Raw genomic sequence first — 19545 nt, 5'->3', positions numbered from 1 at the left:
TACATATTTAGCTACAAAAGTAATACAAGCTCCTTAAAACAAACCAAATTAATTAAAGTTGTACAAAAAAATTAATTGGCTGAATGCCACTCCCACAAAATCCAGGCTTCCTGAGATAAAGCAACATTGTGCGCCTTTCACACGCTCCAATAAGAAGCGAGGGGTCAGATGCGCCTGAGTTCAAATCCAAGTTCTCCCCTCAATAGGGACGTGGCCTTAGACATGTTGTTCAACCTGCTTCGGCCTGAATGTCCTTTTCTGCAAGGTCAGGTTAGGAATCTGACCCCCCCGAAGGGCTGGGGCTGGAATGAAATGAGACCACGTGGGGAAAGTGCCTGGTACAGCACCTGCCTGCATGTTGTTCAACCTGCTTCGGCCTGAATGTCCTTTTCTGCAAGGTCAGGTTAGGAATCTGACCCCCCCAAAGGGCTGGGGCTGGAATGAAATGAGACCACGTGGGGAAAGTGCCTGGTACAGCACCTGCCTTCCTTGATTAAACCCACCAGCTTGTGGTGCAGTGGCATCCTTCCTGCAGAGCCTTGGGGTGCCCTCCACAGTAAGGCATTCACTTGGGCGTATGCCTTGAGGCTGTAAGTGGAAGGGAGATCCCTTAGCTGGCTGCTAGTGATTAGCTCTTGAATCATCCCCTCTCTGCCCCACTCGCTTCTCTTCCTAGGTTCCCTTGGTCAGTAAATGTGGCAGCCCCAGCCCCAGTTCACCACACCACTTCCCCCTCCCTGGGGGAAAAGGCAATTCCCCAAATGGGATCTGGTGTGTGGAAGGGGGCCTGGGTAGGAAAGAGTTGGAAGCCCCCGCAACTTTCCTCTCTGGGCCTAGACTTGGAGGATCTGCTGTCCAGGAGAACCGACACTGTGTGGTCATGGCCTGGAGTCTGTGGGGCCGGTTAAACTTGTGGGTCAGATGCTCCAGTGCAGGGATTTGCAAACTGTGTTCCCTGGAACCCCAGGCTTATGCAGAGCAGTTTCAGGGCACCCTGCAGAGGAGGGGGTGGAAGAGGAGGCTGATCCCACTGCACCCACACCCCCTTCATTCAGAGAGCTTAGCTCTTACTGGCCTGTACTTAGGGTTCCAGGTAAGGCTTTGCTTGAAGAAAGGTTTCTGTTGACTACACAAATTCAATCATAACTCCGTTAACACAGCATAGTTAGGACTCACCACAACAGAATCTCAGGGAGCAGCGTCCAGAAACCGGCATTCTTAATAAGCTCTCAGCCCAGCATGAATCCCCCCTTTACCTTTTGGTACTGGGGATTTTGGCAAGGTTAGAGAAGTTAGCCTGAGTGCTTTGTCTGCTACTGGTGCCATGGGAGGCTGGGCGTTCACATAGGAGACAGGATTAATGGGGTGTGGTGCCCCTGGGGCCCATGGGGCGGTGGCAGCCATAACCAGCCAGAGACCCAAGGGTAAAGAAAATCTTGGAAACACAATGGAACCGTGGCCAGCCACCCTTTTCCTCTGGGCAAGCCTCCTTCCCATGGCAGCCTTGGAAGGTCTGTGTTTTATTTTTTATTAAGGAAGGTGGCATTTCCTTCCCTTTTATATGAGTCCCCTTACCCTCAGTTAGTCAAAGTACAGGCGATTCCACCCACAGGTGCACAGATAAAGCCTTCGCTTCAAGGGCAGCCATGACTTTGAACCAAAAGGCAAATTATTTTCTTAGCAAACTCCCTCAGCTCCTTGGGTACATTCCACGCTGAGCATGACGGCATCGGGTTACCGAGGCTCTTACGGAAATGTTTTTCCTGTTAATGCGAGGCAGAAAACGCCAGGCCCGAACAAAACGCCCCTGATAAATGGACTAACAAAATTTCCAGTTACCAGCCCTGACTGTGGCCAAACCTTACTTCTGAGTTAAACCTGAAGAATAATTCCCATTGACAGTTCCTGTAAGAGCCTCAGCAGCAGCAGTGGCATTGAAAGGGCCTTGGCTGGGGTCCAGGCTGCGAGATGGCAGGAGGAGGACTGAAACTGCGCCAGGGAAAACACTCCTCTGGCCCAGAACGTTCCACAGGCTTCATGAGATTGGTATGGCCGAATAAACAGCACCCCCAGGGCTTTCTTCATGATCTAACTCCTTCGGTAAATTAGGGAATTTTTCCAGAAGCCACAGACTCAGTAAATATTTCTGACAGCCTTCAAATTGCAGTTAAGCCCAATTCACCAAGGAGTTCCTGGGTTTCCTTTACATGAAAGGTTGTTCTTGAAAGTCTCAAGGTTGGAAACATGGCTGTTAATTTTGCTCTGTTTATTAGGCATCAGTTTCAGGTGCTATCTGATTTATCCTCAGAGTAGGCGCTACCCACCTGCCCTGAAAAAAGGGCAGGAGCTTGGCCAAGGAGAAAATCCTTGATATGATAAATGCTAGCAGAGGTTCATTTTGGGTGGTGAGTGAGTGCATGGGTATTTGCTATATGACCCTCTGTACTTTTCTGTATTTATTTTTTTAATTTAAAAAAAAGGAAAAGAAAAAGAAATATTCCATGGCTATACTCCGTCCCCTAGCAGGAATTTCCAGCTACCTTGACACACATCAGGTATTAATTTAGGAGTTCAGTGAACTCAGGTTTGGGGACCAGTTTTCCTTTTTTACCCAAAAATAACACTTCACTTTATGAGCACTGCCGAAAATGCACCAATAGTCAAAACCCCAGGCAAATGATTTATAATGCTTCCTAGGTGATATATAGTCTTTCACCTGAACAGTTCAGGATGCTCCTGGGTTACATGGTGGCATTGTGTCACCCATTCTACAGGTGGGGAACAGAGGCAGGGGGGTCAAGTGCCTGGTTGGGAAATATCCTAGGCCCTAAAGGTAAGCAATGTGAATTAGAAAATCGCTCAAGAGCTCTGCTTCCTAAAAGCCACATGTATTTTCTCTGCTTTCTAATCATTTCAATGATTTCCTCTAAGAACTTTCTTTTTTGTTAGCCATAAAGGCAGTCAATAGTTTCTTATATACCTTTTAAGAGGAGAGGAGAGAAGAAAATAGACATACCTAAGCCTACTAAAGCAGGGTGCTACTAGCTTCAAAAAGAAACTACACAATCTCTGGGTACAGCTGCAGAACCAGAGAGTGGGGCTTAAGAAGAAAGCGGGGTGAACCGATGCACCAGCTTTCTTAGAAAGGAAGAAATACGCTGCTCCAGCCCCCCACAGTGTGGGATGCTCACAGTCTTGGGGCCAAACTGGTGGGGAAGGCGGGGCTGGATTTCTGCCTGCAGCCTCCCTCTCTCCCTCATCACTTCCTCTCCTCTGCACTCTTCCTGCCATGTCCTTCACGGGGGAGCTGGTTTGGCTGCTTTTGTTTCATGATGTGTGCATGAGAGGCTTGCAGACAAAATGCAACTCAAAACAGCCTGGCCAAAGAATGTAAGGAAAAAGACACAGTGGTAGAGAAGGCCCACTATGTTGAATACCCAGGAGATGCCACAGAAGGACTTCAGGGAAGCCATGGGATGTCTCAGGGCTTCTGATTCCTCATTCTATCAGGGGCCGGGGGTAGGGGTGAGGAATTTGGGTTGTCCTGGGGATTCAAGGAAACATGACACATGTTGCACTAAGGAAGATCATGATGCAGAGGGAAGTGCATCAAAAGGGGCAGGAATATTATTCATCAACAGCAACATTATGTGATCAACAAGGGGATCTGGCTTGGTTAAAATACATCCACGGTTCTTGCACAAATCAATCCAAATACCTACAAATGGCTCTTACCAGAGTCCAGTACTGGAAATCAAGATGTTTGGGGCCTGAGGGGAAGCCTTCCTACCTATGGAAAAGTTGGGGTTGTTCAACAATGAATGTCTTCCAACATTTGCTCATGGATTCCCACTTAAAGATAGAACCTCTCCTTCCCCCAACAATACTGATAACCCCAAGGGGGCAGAACCCTGTCTGTGTTCCCAACATGGAGCTTGGTACCTGGCAGCGAGAAGGTGCTCACAGATGTTTAAGTGAATGAACAACACTAACCCAGAGAACACAGAGCCACCACTTACCCTCACCGCCCTACGGAACCGTGAACTCACATAGATGAACCTAACACGTAACAAAAACACAAGTGCCCCACTCACCTTTTCTAGATGCAGATTTATCCATCGAGTAAAGGTCCGCTTCTGCACATTTTCCCTCTCAACTGAAAGCAAAGAGACACCAAAAACAGGGATGAGGTGGGGTGGGCTGGGGTGAGGGGTGGAGGATCATGCAAAATCCCTCCCTCTCCTTCCCAAGGAGAGATTCCAGGTGGGTGGCAGACAGAGCTCTGGAGGGTCCTACGTAAGAACAGAGCCCTTTCCAGAAGGGGTCAGCAGGGGCTTATGTGGCACCCAGAACACATTTTCCCCAGCCCGACTCCCAAGCATCTGTCTAACCCATGAACTCAGACACACAGAACAAAATGTTCTACACAGCCTCATATGAGTGTCTAGACATTTGACTCTGCAGGTTAAGAAGCAATGGTGGGAAAATACAAAACTCCCAAGCATCTGTCTAACCCATGAACTCAGACACACAGAACAAAATGTTCTACACAACCTCATATGAGTGTCTAGACATTTGACTCTGCAGGTTAAGAAGCAATGGTGGGAAAATACAAATTAAACCCACAAGTCAATCATACTGCTTAGCTGCCCAGTGGTAGTGATGGAGGTAGTAGTCTGAGGAGCTGGGTTAGAGGAGAAACTCAGTGGGGCGAGGTCAATGATGAGAAATAGGGAGGGGGCTCTAGAATGGGTCAGTGTGGTGGAAAGAATCTGACGGCCCTGGGTCTGCCACTTAGCCCCGTCACCTCCCAGCTTTGTGGGCTTGGGCTAGTCTTCCACCCTCTCCTCTGATCTGTTGTAAGGATGCCTGGAACCCTGCTTAACAAGGTCCACACAGCCCTGGGCACCAATGGCTGCTAATTTCTTCTTCTTTGTAGCTATGATTTTCAGAGCCAGGGAAGACTGTGCCCTTCAGGAAGAGAGAGTTCCGCATGACATAAACCAGGACCAGGACCAGGTCCCTTTTCCCTGGGGACAGCATTACCCAAACAGACTTCTTAGCAAAGATCTTTCATTGTCAAGGTTACTGCCATCCACCAAGCACCAGTTTGTTTCCATTAATCTTTAAATCGTACAACACCCCCTGCAAAGTAGAAACTATTACTTTACAGATGACAAAATGGTGCTCAGAGAGGTTGCAGAAACCTGCCCAGGGCATCAGTGGGAGAGAGCAGAACTACCCTCTCCCCACAGGTCTGTCCACCTCACATCAGCCAGCACCCTGGAAATAGAAGGCCTGAGTTTGAATTCCAGCCCTTCCAGTTAACAACAAATGTGTCTTCAATAGCAATAATAGTGATTCAACGAAATCAACCATGCACTTGCTTGGTTGCAGTTACTGACCGGGGCACTTCACATGCTTTAACTAATTTAATCGCTCCTACAACCTTCTGAGGCAGGTACTATTATAACCTTCAGATGGGAAAACCGGGGCACAGGGAGATGTTGTAACTTGCTCGAAGTCACACACTTGGTAAGGTTATCATTTCTGTTTTACACATGAAGAAACTGAGGAAAATAGTTAATAAGCAGCCAAGTTGGGACTCTGGATTCTGCGCTTTTCCACTCATGCCTGAGCTCTGTGGCCTTAGCTGTCTTGGGTGCCTCAAGGACCTGGAGTGCATGGCCTCTCTGGGTCATGGCGCCAGCGTCTGGGTCTGGGTGCCTGGTGGATCGCAGCAAGCAGCCTCCCTAGTTTCAAGCTGCTATGCCTCTCGGGAAGCTTCCTTGAAACATTTGAGCAGGACGACTCCTAAATTACTAAGTTCTGGATTTCCATGTATTGGAAGAACATATCACATATACCCCAAACCATTTCACATTTCTTTAGCAATAAGAAAATGAGAGCCAATTTATCTCCTGGGGGAGAAAAAAGGCTCCGATTTTCTGTAACGACTATGGTACTTTTTCCTCTTGGCCTCATTATTAGGTAGATAGTGGCACCCATAAATCAAATTTTAATATTGTGCTTTCAATCTTTTTAATTGAAGAGCCGGCAGACAGTAATTATGCACATAACTGCTTTTCTCTCATTTTCCTCCTCTTCTGTAAGGGAAGGTCACTGGATAAGAATTAAAGATCTAATTCCAGTAAATTGTGTTTCATGGGGAGGGAGGGAGGGAGGGAGGGAGGGAGGGAAGGAGGGAGGGAGAAAGGAAAAGAAGTTGATAGAAATGAGGTAGGGAGAGGGTGCTTTGGCTCAGACTGGTGAGTCACAGAATCTCAGAGTTCTGGAAGCTCGGACAGCATCCTGCCCAAGCCCCACTGGAGACCTTTCCACCTCTGCACCTACACATCTACCTGCCTCATCCTCTTTGAGGCTGCAGTGGTCTCCATAGCACGGGTGTCCCACAGGTTAGTTACCATGCCCCACTGGTGGACACTAGGTCTACTTTCAGTTTTTCACTGTCACGAGAGTCCTCGTATGAGCATCCTGCTACATGGTTCTTTGTGCGCAAATGTACGAATGCACTTCTTACACTTGACAACTAAAAGTGCAACTGCTGGGTCTTAGTGGTAGGCTCATTTAAAATTTTAATAGCTACTTCCAAACTGCCCTCCCAAAAGGCTGCCCCAGTTTATACTTTCACCCCCCACCTGCCTTTAAACAAGTTTATGGAGACTGTAAATTATTTACACACACATTCAAACAGGCTGGTTTCCCCGTATGGCTTCAGAGAGAGTAAAGTATACCCCCTGAAACAGAAGTGCATTTACTAAAAGCCTGAGAGACCATGGGTTCGGCTGCCAGTCTAATTGCACTCAAGAGTATAAGTGAGGAGGTGGGTGTCTGTTGGTTTACATGTGCCTCATCTACCCATCCATCTATCCATCCATCCAGTCCATCTGTCCATCCGTCTATCCCTCCCTCCATCCATCCATCCTCCCAGCTGGTATTTATGCAGTAATTACTATACACTAAGAGCTCTGCCAGACTCTGTGGGCAAAATCAGAGATGAAGAACTAAGCATCGTGGAATCTGTACTCCAAGGCTTCACAGCCAAGCAGGAGAGAGAAAACATGGATGCCACAAAGCATACATGCACGGAGGAATGAATTAGAAATGCCAAGGCTGACAGAATTGGGGGAGGTGACTTCAGACCCCAGGGGGTACTCTCCAGGGCCCTGCAAGGATCCTGAGGCAGAAGTGGGACAGGAAGGGGCTCCTGAAGGCAAAGACACTGTGTTCTGACCCTGCCCTGATTCTGAGCCAGCCTCAGGGCAGCTTCCCTTCTGCTCCAGCCAAGGCCTGTGGGTGAACCTGAGCACAAGTTGGCTTTGCCTGCAAAGCTGATCCATGGGAGGGGTATGCTCTTGAATGAAGGACACCAGGGGACCCTGGGACTAAATCACAAAGAGCAGATGAGTACCAAGCTGAAATAGGGTTTGGAGACCACATGTTCTGGACCTAAAACTGGGACACGTCGCCCAATACACAGGAAAGAGAGGCTGCAAGAACTCGAGCCAGCCCCAGAACACCCACCTCAGCGCCATGCACCGTGAGCCGTGCAACCTGGGGCAAGTTCACAATGCTCGAAACACCTTTGCCTCAGTCTCTCTTCTCCAGAGTGAGGGTAGCCATGCCTCCCTCACAGGAATGACATGGAGCTGCTCCCTCAAAGCCATTTCCCCGGCCCCCACAGTCACACAGCACGCCTTGACTTGGGATTTTGTCTGGTGTCTTGACACAAAGGTCCACTGCTTTTTCATGGCTTTCTCCAATTCAAAATACCCACCCCCATCCTGCAGACCTTTTCTAGTTCTGGTCTGCCAAGACTCCATAAACTTTATATAGTTTCCATAAATCCAACGGGCCCTTTTTTCCTATCACGTTGTAAAGGTGTAGGAAGCCATTTCTCTGGAAGGGTCTGGCCTTCTCCGGAGCGTTCGTGGGGCCCGGTGTGGATTTACTGGCCAACAATAGAGCAGTAACAGTGCTGTAAAGTTGCCATCCCAGCTCTGCCTGGCTGGCCAGGGGCCAGGGTGCCCGAGGGTTGCAGAGGAGGAGCTTTCCAGGCCCGGGACTCCAGGGGCTGCAGCAGAAAGGAGGGAGGCCCAGCCTTCTGCCCAGATTCCCAGGCATGATCTAGCTCTGGCTCTGCCAAGAACAGACCATTTGAAAATGGGAAGTGGGACATTCCTCCCTTCTCCAGTGGCCAGCTCAGGAGTTGGTAGCCACAGAGAGAGGGACACTGGTACTGGGAGTTAAAATAGATGCATTTACACTGTGGCCTTTCGTCCCTATGCCCACAATTCCCTTAAACCCATTTCCTGTGTACTATTTCCTCTGTAACATTTCTGCTCTTCCCTGCCCAGGAGAAAGGCTTGATGGCTTTCTCTGCTTATAAAATGAATTATGCTCATTATTAAAATTTTAAGAATACAGAAAAGCAAAGAGGAAAATATCTAAAATCTCTCGAAATTTCATTATGCCCAGAGAAAACACACACACACACACACACACACGCACGCACGCGCACACACACACACACACACACACACACACACGGAGCTAGCTCACACAGATACTGATGCATACAATTTCCATGTTATTAGTACATGACCCATGATCTCAAAAGTGTGGCCCGCGGATCACCAACATCAGGAGACTCTGGGGTGACACTTATGCTAATCCTGAATTCCATCCGAGACCTGCTGACTCACTCTCTCTGGGGTTGAGGCCTGGGAACTTGCATTTAACCAGCTCAGTAGCTGACAACAGCATACAGTTTGAGGACCCGGGTCATAGCAGGAGATGATTGGCACAATTTCTGTGTCATCTGGGGGCAGAGTAGAGAGAGACAATGAGCACATCTACCTGGTGCAGGAAAAAGACGGGCACTCTGGAGCCAGATACGCGGGCTCCACCACAGACGGTAAGATGGGAATAAGGCTCCCAGGTGTGATCGTCACTTAAAACGATTAAGGGAGACGTCACGTGGGGTATGGCTTGCTGGCACCTGGCAAGAAAAGTCATTTCCTGTCTTTCTTTAGACAAAGAGGGCTCCTCCTCACAATGGGTGCCTCTGGAATGGCTTTAGTCACCGAATTCACACAGTTGGGAGGAATCTGATCCTCCTGAGAGGTGTTTTGGCCGAGGAGAACCGCAGGTCAGAATTTCCACAGGGGAGACTTATTCTTTAGCGTCCATCCAGACGGGTCAACTGGGAGCTCTGTTTCCAGCTACAGAGACGCTGCCTGGGTGGCAGGAGGGAGACAGAGGGGGGAAGCTGTGCCTCATCTGTCTACACTTAGTTCCCAAGCCACCTGCACACTCGCACGGCTGTGAAGGAGGCTCAGGGGCACCAGGCGGGGCAGGTGCAGACCCTAGGCAGCCCCCCCGAACCTGCCACCAGGACAAAGGCTCCTGGGTGAGCTGCAGCACCATTTGGGGGACCAAAAGCCCTCCTTCCTCCTACCCCTAAAGCTGCTGTAGAGGAAAGACACAAATCTGTGAGCCTGTCCCACCAACCAGTGCTGTGAGGGCCTCAAAAGCAGCTGGAGCCTCCCAGCAGTGGCCACCACTTCCTAGGCAACAAATTAGCTCTTTTATAAGCCTCACAACATCCCCATAGAGCTGGCTAGCATTGTCCTCATTTTACAGATAAGCAAATTGAGGCACAGGGAGCATCAGGCCTGGGGCCACTTGATGAAACGCCAGGATTTGACCCCAGGCCGTCCTGGCTATGGGCTGCCCTGCCCAGGCACCTCCCAAGCTCACAGTTTCTTTCTGGTTTGCTCTCATAGATGCCTGGGGGTGTGTGCTCCTCAGCCAGGCTGCTGGTCTCAGAGTCCCAACCCACCTCCAGGAAGTGCTCAGGCCTACCGGCTCCCTCACCCCACTCCTCATGCCAGGAACAGCCTGTACAGTTTGGAATTCCTCAAGGCCCAGCTCTTGGCCAGTGGTCCTAAACAAGGGTGACTGCTCCTGGGAGATATTTGTCAATGTCTGGGGACATTTTTGATTGTCATGATGAGGGGAGGGGCTACTGGCATCCAGCAGGCCTGGGGTGCTGCTCTGCATCCTACAATGCATAGGACAGCTCCCACCACATAGAATGATCCAGCCCCGAATGTCAGCAGTGCCAAGGGTGAGAAAGACTCAGGGGAGCCAGTGTGATCACCCCAAGTTGCTCCTATCTCACTCTTCCCTCCCATGGAATGCAGAGAAGAGCTTCCGCAAACAAGAGGGCTCTGCCCACAATCTCCTCTGAGTGACTTTGGACAAAGTCAGTTCTGCCCCAGGGCCTCAGTTTCCCCATCTGTACAATGGGGATCATGGGTTGTTAGAATCAAACTCATTAGAACTGTCCTTACCACCCCACTGAGGGCTTCATTGTGGTGTGGGCAATGGATGCTGGACTCTAGTTATTCTTCAGGGCATTGGGCAGCTGGGGAGCGTGTACCAGCAGGTGACAAAGAGAAAGAGGGAAGGGACAGTTACGGTGAGGCCTTCCAGGGGTAAAGCATTCAAAGACCTTAGCACAGGGCCAGGCACATCCTAGGTGCTTAATAAATGCAACTACTATTACTACTGCTCATCTTGGACAAGTTACTGTACTTTCCAGGAGCTGAGTTTCTGTTGTGTAGGACAGAGACAACGCTCCTCCTGAAGACATGAAGCTGCTGCATGCCGGGTGCACAGAAGGTGCTCAGTAAACAGACCCATCCATTCTCACAATTTATGGCACCTCACGGACACGGACACAGCACTGACACACCGCTTTCCTTTAGCAACCCTCATGGAGCCAAACTCCTTTCTGCACGTCGACCTGGCAGCCACGGAGGCTGGAAGAAGCCGGTCTGGCTCCTGGCAGTTCAGTCAGTGCTCGGGCAGCAGGGAAGGTAGATCCGCCCAGACCCCACGTGTGTGTGTGTGTGTGTGTGTGTGTGTGTGTGTGTGTGTGTGTGTGTGTGTGTGTTCTGGCAGGGAGGGAGTGGCTACCCTGGCTGTGGCTGGTGGGTTCTCCCTGTCACCAACAGTGCCAGACCTCTTTTCAACCTCTACTCCTTTTGTGCAAGGGGCATGACCCTGGCTTGTTTCGTTCCAAGTATTGTTTCCCGTGAAGAGAGCTGTCTCAAGCCCCAGGGGACAGCCACAGCTCTCAGTGATGACAGTCTCTGGGCTTCCTCTGATGCTTCCTGGTCCTGAAATCTCTTGCCCAACCTTATATATAAGCAGCCTCCTGAGACGCTTACCTATACAGATGGTCCGACTTATGACAGTTCGACTTCATTTTTCAACTTTACAATGGTGCAAAAACCATACACATTCAGTAGAAACCATGCTTCGAGTGCCCATACAACCATTCTGTTTTTTACTTTCAGTGCAGTATTCAATAAATTATCTGAGATATTCAACACTATTATAAAATTGGCTTTGTGTTACATGATTCTGCCCACCTGCAGGCTGATGTAAGTTCTCTGAGTACATTTAAAGTAGGCCAGGCTAAGCAATGATGTCCAGTAGGTTAAGTGTATTAAATGCATTTTTGACTTACAATCTTTTCAACTTACAATGGGTTTACCGGGATGTTATCCCAGCATAAGTCGAGGAACATCTCTGCTTCCCCATCCTAGGTCTGAGCTGACTTCCCCCACTGCCTGGGAAACCCATTCTCCTCCTTGAACAAATACCCTTCTTTTTCTCCATGGCTCAGATTCCTTGCACTGCAAGGTCCTCCTTGCTTACGTCAGCTATGCACCTCACTCCATCGGCTCAGGCTGGCCCCGTGGATCTTTAAACGGGATGGAGAAACAGCTTCCCTCTCTTGGGCCACGGCGAGGTGGTCTGGCCAACGTGACCGCCACCAGACCACACCATGGATCGGACTGCCCCACGGACAGTGCACAGAGAAGCCAGTCCCCGAGTGGCGCCTGCCTGCCCCTCCGGCCTCAGTGTGCTGCCTCCCAGGGAGCCCACCGCCACTTCAGCACGAGCCCCCACTTGGTGGTTTCGCTCCTTTCCCCATCTTTCAACACCTCCCAGAATCACAACCTCATTACATGGCCCCATGCTGGTTCACTTGAGAAATAAAACTCAGAAACAAATTAAATGGCAATTTCTTTTTAAACAGGAGAGGGGCCAGGTTGCAGGAATACCAGGCCAACGTCCCTTGGTTCCGACTCCTGGGGGCCACTTCCCCCCATCGGCTCTGCTGGTATTAAAGTCAAGGCCTCCATGTGGTTTTCACCAGCAGTGATTTTGCGTTTAATTTCCTTTGTTTTTCCTCCTCCAGTGTTTGCTCTGACCCAAGTCCCTTTTATCGAGACTTTGGTAATGAAATGCAAAACCCACCCTGGGACCACAGGCCGAGCACTGTGCAACTACTACAGATAAGCATGCGGCCAGCGGGAGGCTGGTGTGGCACAGGCCCATGCACCCGCTCCCGCTTCTCTGCCACCTTCTCTCCTCTGCCCCTTGCACAGGCCCACGATGCACCAATGGGCATCAGGGCAAAGAGTGAGTAAACCGCTCAAGCTGGCACAAGCTGGTGGTCTCCCTGACACGCGCCCGCAGAGACTCAAATAAAACTGCCAAGTTCATTCTGACTGGGGACTTAAATCCAATTCTCTCACAGGTCCCAGAGGCCACCAATTAACATACCATATCCTGCCCCTCGGCGCCCCCGCTTCTCGGCTGCTCCAAAACACATAACCCAGGGCTCCAAAGAGCTAGTCCCAATTACACACCAAATTAAGTTTTAAGCTATATATATATAGGGCTGGTGCCTGCAACTAAAATAAAAAAATAAACCTGCTCTAGTTTTTCCTGTGAGTGATTCTGTCTAACCTCAGTACTAACCCTCAGCCCACCTTGATTTATGACAGATGACGCCAGCCAGCCATAAAATCCCAAGCTTAGGAAAAGGGATTTTAACATGCACCCAGATGGGCAGGTCAGGGGGACAGGACCAAACCAGGCAGACTGCCCTAAAACAACCAGCTAAAATGGAGACAGGGATTTAAGTGTTATTGCAGGAATCATTCCCACACCCATCCAGTTAGCAGACATTGATGACAACACTCAACCATGAATAAGGAGGCATGGACATTGTCCTCATGGGCTTCCTTTGCCATGTTTGAGAAGAAAGAATGGAAGGAGGGAGGGAGGGAGACAGGGAAGAAAAGAAGAAAGGAAGGAAGGAAGGAACCAACGAAGGAAGGAAAGACAGAAGGAAGACAAACTATCTTCTATTCACATTCCATGACGACTCACCTTCTAGGCCCCTAACACCGTGATCCCTGGGGGGCTGAACTCTCTGTTGAGAATCACAAATTGCAGTGATTTTTTTTTTCTCTATACCAATGCTTTTGTGGAAGTATTCTGGCTTCTGAATACTAACTTGAGCAACTTCTAAAGCAGTGTTTTCCAAACCATATTCTCCTTGTTCTAAAATGCCTCTCAAAAGAGGGATCCAGTAAGTTTGGGACATATTTCCTGCTCTGTCCCCTCTCATGGATATTTATGATCAGGACATTAAAGGCTCTGGTAAGTCCTGCAATAAAGACATTGGTCTAACTTCACTTAAACTAAGCTTATTTAGGGACAGACCCCTTGAAGAATCCTCCTTTGGAAATACAGAGTGATGTTTAGCTCAACTGCAGAATAAAGGCTGACCTAGCAGCGTGTTGTCCCTTATAAGCAGAGCTTGACAGGCCTAACAGGGAGAATCAGCTCAACCTCTTATGTTCAGCTATTTTTAAAAAGCAGATGAAAAACACACAACCTCATACAAGTGACCTTGATTTGCATTTTAAAGCATAGCTGTTTTTAATAAAAGCTTCAAACATCAGTGTTTCTTATGTGTATGCAAAAACCAATCTGCTTTGAGATTCTCTAGTATTAGGGAGACCAACTGCCCCGGTTTGCTTGGAACTAAGAGGGTTCCTTTGTCTTGGGACCATAAGGGCTAAAACAGGGAAAGTTCGAGGCAAACTGGACTAGCCAGTAGATAGGTAGTGGGTCCAGGAGAGCAGGCCCCAAGGGGTTGGCAGCTGGGACAGGCAGGAGGCAGTCGGATCCACATGGGAGACAAAGACTTTCACTGAAAGTCAAGGAAGTTAATACTTGCCTTAAATGTAAACAGCAAAACAAACCCTGAAATTCCCATATGCAACTTTCACCTGCCAACAAAAAGTGACACCAGCATGAATTTAAATTCCTACCCTGAGCAGGAGAGGTAAAGACTGGAAACTTTCAGGGAAAGGCAAGGGGTGTCAAACTCTCCTAGAGCTGGAAGTGTCACCAACATTTCATGTTAATTAGCACAAGAGAGGAGAGGCTGCCTAAGCCGGAGTCGGGGGACTGAGCTGTTCCAACATGACAAGTATCAATGCTTCACCCACCACAGGTGCCTTTTGGAAATGCACTTATTGGAAAACAAACAAAAGTTATCTACACACACAAAACATCCAAATTTACATACTTGTGCATGCTCACGGGTGCCCATACACACGTGCTCTCTCATGCTCACACAAAAATACTCCTGACCATAATGTGAACCACCTGCAACCTTTTCGGGGAAATTTAGTCACCAGGATTACTGGAGGGATTTTTATCATTACAAGGTCTCTCTTTATGCCACAGCCCCAATAGTTCGAACCCCAAGGACTGCTCTGTGACACAGGTCAAGGTTGAATCATTGTCACTGGGGAGAAACCATGTAGATTACAAGTTCCAGTTCTGTCATCTTAACAAACCCACTTAGACTAGAGCTGTGATTCTCAACCCTGGCTGCACATGACAGCCACCTGGGGAAACTTTAAAAAACAGAGATGCCTGGGCTCTACTCCCAACTAATCGAATCTGAATCCAAGGGGTGGGGGCCCAGGCATCTGTATTTTTAAAGTGAATACTGAGCCAGGGCTGAGAACGACTGCTCTAGGCCAAGGGTTGGCAAATTTCTACTGTCGAGGGTCAGACAGTAAATGTCTCAGACTTTGCAGGCCACATGGTCTCTGTCACAACTAGCCAATTCTGTCATCATGGTGCTCAGGCAGCTAAGACAATGTATAAATGGACATGGCTGTATTCTAATAAAACTTTATTTATAAGATCAGGCAAGGTGGCCGTAGTTTGCCAAGCCTTGCTGTGGACTCTCTGAGCTCCACTGCCAGATGTAGCAGGAATTCTGTATCTTTCTGGTGACCACAGTGCTCATGGCCCAACTTTTAAAATTCAGTTTCAGGCTTCAGGAAGAGGGGTTTGTTCACTGTCATAAAGGGCCGGCCCGGTGGCGCACTGCTACAGTGCGCTGCTTGGGAGTGCGGTGGCGCTCCCGCCGAGGGTTCGGATCCCACATACAGACCGGTTCCCGCTCACTGGCTGAGCGAGGTGCGGGCGCAGCACCGAGGGTTGCGATTCCGTTGCCAGTCCTGGTCCGGTGCGGGTGCGACACTGAGGGTTGCGATCCGTTGCCAGACACGAAAAAAGACAAAAAGGAAAAAAAAAAAAATCAAACAGAAGTGGTGGCACGGATGGGTAGAGGCTGTGTGTGTTTCGAGGACAGGTGTGTGGGAAATAGGGAAGCAGAAAAACTGACTGTTTGGAACTTCTGAGTCAGAGAAACCTACTTGGATTTTCTCCTCCCATCACCAAAACTAGTGAGAAAAATCATATTTGGGCAATCAGATTTTTAAATAATTCTTGACTTGGTTTTCCTTCTTCAACAATAGGCCTTTTAAAAATCAAGTCCTGCCACCCATTCCTCTCCTCCTAAAATTATCACCTGTTTGAAGAATTCACAGGAGCACAGAGAAGAAAAATGACCCCAAACACTTGTCCTTGATTTCTTCTCCTTTTGTAAAGTTTAAATGGAAACAGGTTAAAAAAAAAAATCAGTAGACCAAATTTTGTTCAAGGAGAATAATCTTCTCCCCCATTTTCTTAGCACCACAAGGGACCCAGAATTATTCTGCTCATGAGATCACTTGGCAACCCAGTTTTCTCAGTGGCGAGGCCCTTGAACGAGGTTGCTGAGGGCAGCTTTTCATCCAACACGGTCATCATTTCAGAGACTGCTTGACTGCCTCCCAGACGAGGTGCTCAGAATCTCTCCAGGTAGCCTGTTCTGCCATTGGGCAGCTCTGACGGCCTAGCTCCTAGATAGCAAACTGAAACCGGTCATCCTCCAGCCCCCAGCTGTGGTCCTAGTTGTACCCACTGGGCCTTCCCCTTTTCCACAAGACAAGCTTTGAGATATTGGCAGCCTGGTTTTGGGTGACCCGTGACTCTTCTCATCTCTGGTCAAACATTTTCAGTTCCTTCAAATCTTAACATTTCAAAGAAAAACTTAAAACACACAGAAATACTCAACATCAGATGATTCTGATGTGGAAGATTTTATAAATGTGTTTCAGCCTGCAGAAAAATCAGATAAGCTGGAAGAAGGTTTTGTGACTTTCCTTGAAAGACTGCTATAGTTCTTCCCTCCACATATGCTATGAAAACTATTCTTTGTTGCAGGTTTGTTAGGTGTAAATTTTTACTCAGAAATGAATCTGCACATTTATGTAGATGAAAACACACTAGTGCACTAAGAGAAGGGACATGTCACTAACAGATTCTTGAACAGATTCTTACAAAGGGGCAGTGGCTGCTGCACATATTCAGGTTTTCCCTTTTGGGGCAACAGGAATCTTATAACCAGCTGTATTTCCCTTTTCAAGTTGCAGTCAGAAAATTCATCATTGAACTTGAAGTCAACTTTAGCACATGAGTGAGACTGTGGCCCACATATCTGGATATTAACATTCCTTGAACTTCAATTTTCCTGAAAATATTCCTTGATAGGTTCTTTCCTTTAGTATATTTTTTGCTTTGTTTTATGAGTCAGGTAAGCCACCTGAAATATTTTTGACCAAGAATGTAGGGTATAACAAATAAACAAATGAACACATAAACGAGTGAATCTGTAAGCAAACACAGTGTCTTATACATCGTTGTACCTCGCCCCCTCCCAGTGCTTGGTGTAAGAGTACAGATGCTTGTTGCATGGATGCATGGGGTGGGTGGATGAATGCATGGACAGATGGGTGGACAAATGGGTGGGTGGATGGATGGAAGGATGGATGAATGGAAAACCCATCCACCAGTCTACTCTTTGCACTTGCCTCCCAAACTACCATTCCCATGATGATATTGCCTTACATTAACTACACTTTATATTTTCTCTATTTTCTGATGCTTTGACATCTGGGACCTTGCTGATCCTGGAGAGACTGCCCCTCCTAATGCTAACTAATTCCTAAAGATAGCAAACAACTCACCTGGGAGCCTGCCTTTCATATACAAACCAACTAATCCAGAGCTAACCACTCCCCTTCCTCTATAGGGTTCTTACACTCTGGGATGATATTCCCCCGACCTAATTACCCAAGGGCCAGGTACATGGCAATGATGGACAGCCCCTATGCCCCAGAGCCTGCTGAAATTATGCAAACTAGCCAGTCCTAAGCTGGTTTACCTGCCTCTCCCACTCCTTCCTGTGAAAAACATAATAAAGGCTCCTGCCCAGGCTTTCCCCTTACTCCTGCTGCTTCCCCACCAGCCCTGGTGTGACTGTGAATGGTCCTGCATGGGATGCTGTGGCATGGCATGGTGTGGTGAGGCATGCCCCCTCCTCTTGGTAACTGTGAGTAACAAACTATCTTTTCAATGGCAGTCATCTCCTGATCTCTTGAGTGGTTGGCCTTACTATATCTGAATAACAATAAAACATACATTTTAAAACATCTCTTCCTGTAAATTCTGATAGAGCTTGGATCAATCCCTTCTCAGCTACAAACTTGGCCATTAATCTATCAATCTAACCTCACCAATGTGATTCTAGGAACAAAATCTAGGTCTTGTCTGTGTTTGTACCTGACCTTTGAACTCAGACAGCTGCTGATCACAGTACTGCTCAGGCTGTCAACGGAAGTGACAATCCCAGGCAGAACTCAGGACTCACCAGGAAAGGCTGGATGAAGACACTCAGGAATCAGTATGGTGCCCAGCTCTGCAGTGTGCTGGCACAAAGGGGCTTCTGATCACCCATGCCTGGATGGATGGGTCACTATGGCTACACCAGTAGGCATATGGCCTGGAATCAAAGTCCCTGGGTGGTGCTTCTCAGGGCACTGAGTTGCCATGAAGGGATTTCTCGCAGGCCAGCATTTTCTGTGCCTAGTTTCAGGTTCCAAGAGGATAAGCCCCAGTGCAAACGAGCACTACATGCACACAGTGGCCAAGTGCTGCGCCTGGCCAAGGCTCGGGCATCTTGGCACTTGGCTTAACTGAATGGCCAATTGTGGTGCTGAGCCTGACTGCCCCTCAGGGAGAGAAGAGGCACCGAGCCACATGGCACCATGTGGTGCATGAGGTAACCTCCCTGACTCCAAAGAGCTGTCTGCTCTTTGTTGCCATGTGTTTTGGGCTCCCTCTGTGCATGGGCTCCCTCTGTGCCCTGCACCATGCCTACCTCATCCTTTTCTCTGACCTAACCACCCTATGAGGCAGGTAATATCACTAGAACATGCACTCCTGAGGAGCCTGCCGAGCACCCTGTTGTATGGGGATGCCCCTCCCTTGTTGCTGAGCCACGTGGTAAGGGCAGTGCGACCTTGGAAACCAAGAATATAGTCACTGGATCAGAGTTGAGTCCAAGTCCCTTCCTTGGGAACTCAGAATGAAACTCTGATTCCGGCCTCCATCTGACTGGTCCCTGGAATGAAGGAGGTGGTATGGAGGCCATTTGCTGCCACGTGGACTGGAGAGCAAAAATACTAATGAGGAAGTAAGAGAGAGAGAGACACAGAGACAAGAGATGAGAAGAGAGGGAGAGGGAGAGGGAGAGGGAGAAGGCATGCAGAGGAGAGTCCTGTCCTGGCCTGTTCCTGAAGCCCCTCTATACCCTTGCCCTTGGGTTCATTGGGGCCCCCGTACTCTTAAAGTAAATTCAACTTTTTAGCTTAATTGTGCTCTTATGGGTTTTTGTTGCTTACAATTTAAAAGCATCCTAACAGATTTCTGTTGCTTACAATTAAAACCATTCTAACTAATTTCTTCAACAAGCAAACTGCAAGTGAAAAAAAGAGACAGAGAGAAGAGAAACCTACAGAATAAGAGAGGCTGAAGAGACATACCAACCTGTTATAATGTATGGCCCCTGATTCAAACAAACAGTTTAAAAAACAAAAAATCATTGTATTCTGAAATTTTGAAAATGCAACTAAAATAAATTCTTTAAAAAAAGTACAAAATGCTAAAATTAGGGCAAGAAGAATTAGGGAATATAAATAAACCAGTGAATGTTTAAAACAATAACAAAAATTTGAACACTTCTGATCCCCATTTTACAGCTGTGCTAACGAAGGCAGGGAGAAGTCAGGAGAGAAGGTGGTAGTGAGTGACAGAGCCAGGGTTCCCACCCAGGCCTTGCCACAACACTCTCACCCTTACCATCACACAGTACAGCCCACTAACCTCGCCCATGACCGG

The 19545-nt window shown here is 48.3% G+C and overlaps 1 protein-coding gene across 1 annotated transcript in view; it reads right to left on the bottom strand.

The window, feature by feature from the left end:
* The window catches only part of CLMN (calmin (calponin-like, transmembrane)), a 64890-nt gene that overhangs the window by 36124 nt on the left and 9221 nt on the right, over positions 1-19545 (bottom strand). Inside the window, exon 2 of the mRNA XM_008570526.1 lies at positions 4095-4156. Coding sequence (XP_008568748.1) covers positions 4095-4156 — 62 coding nt within the window. The remainder of the gene's footprint in view (positions 1-4094; positions 4157-19545) is intronic.

Source organism: Galeopterus variegatus, unplaced genomic scaffold, assembly GCF_000696425.1.
Source record: "Galeopterus variegatus unplaced genomic scaffold, G_variegatus-3.0.2 Scaffold609, whole genome shotgun sequence".
Lineage (NCBI taxonomy): Eukaryota > Metazoa > Chordata > Mammalia > Dermoptera > Cynocephalidae > Galeopterus > Galeopterus variegatus.
Note: the sequence above shows the minus strand (reverse complement) of the source record. Positions and strands in the feature narration are given on the sequence as shown.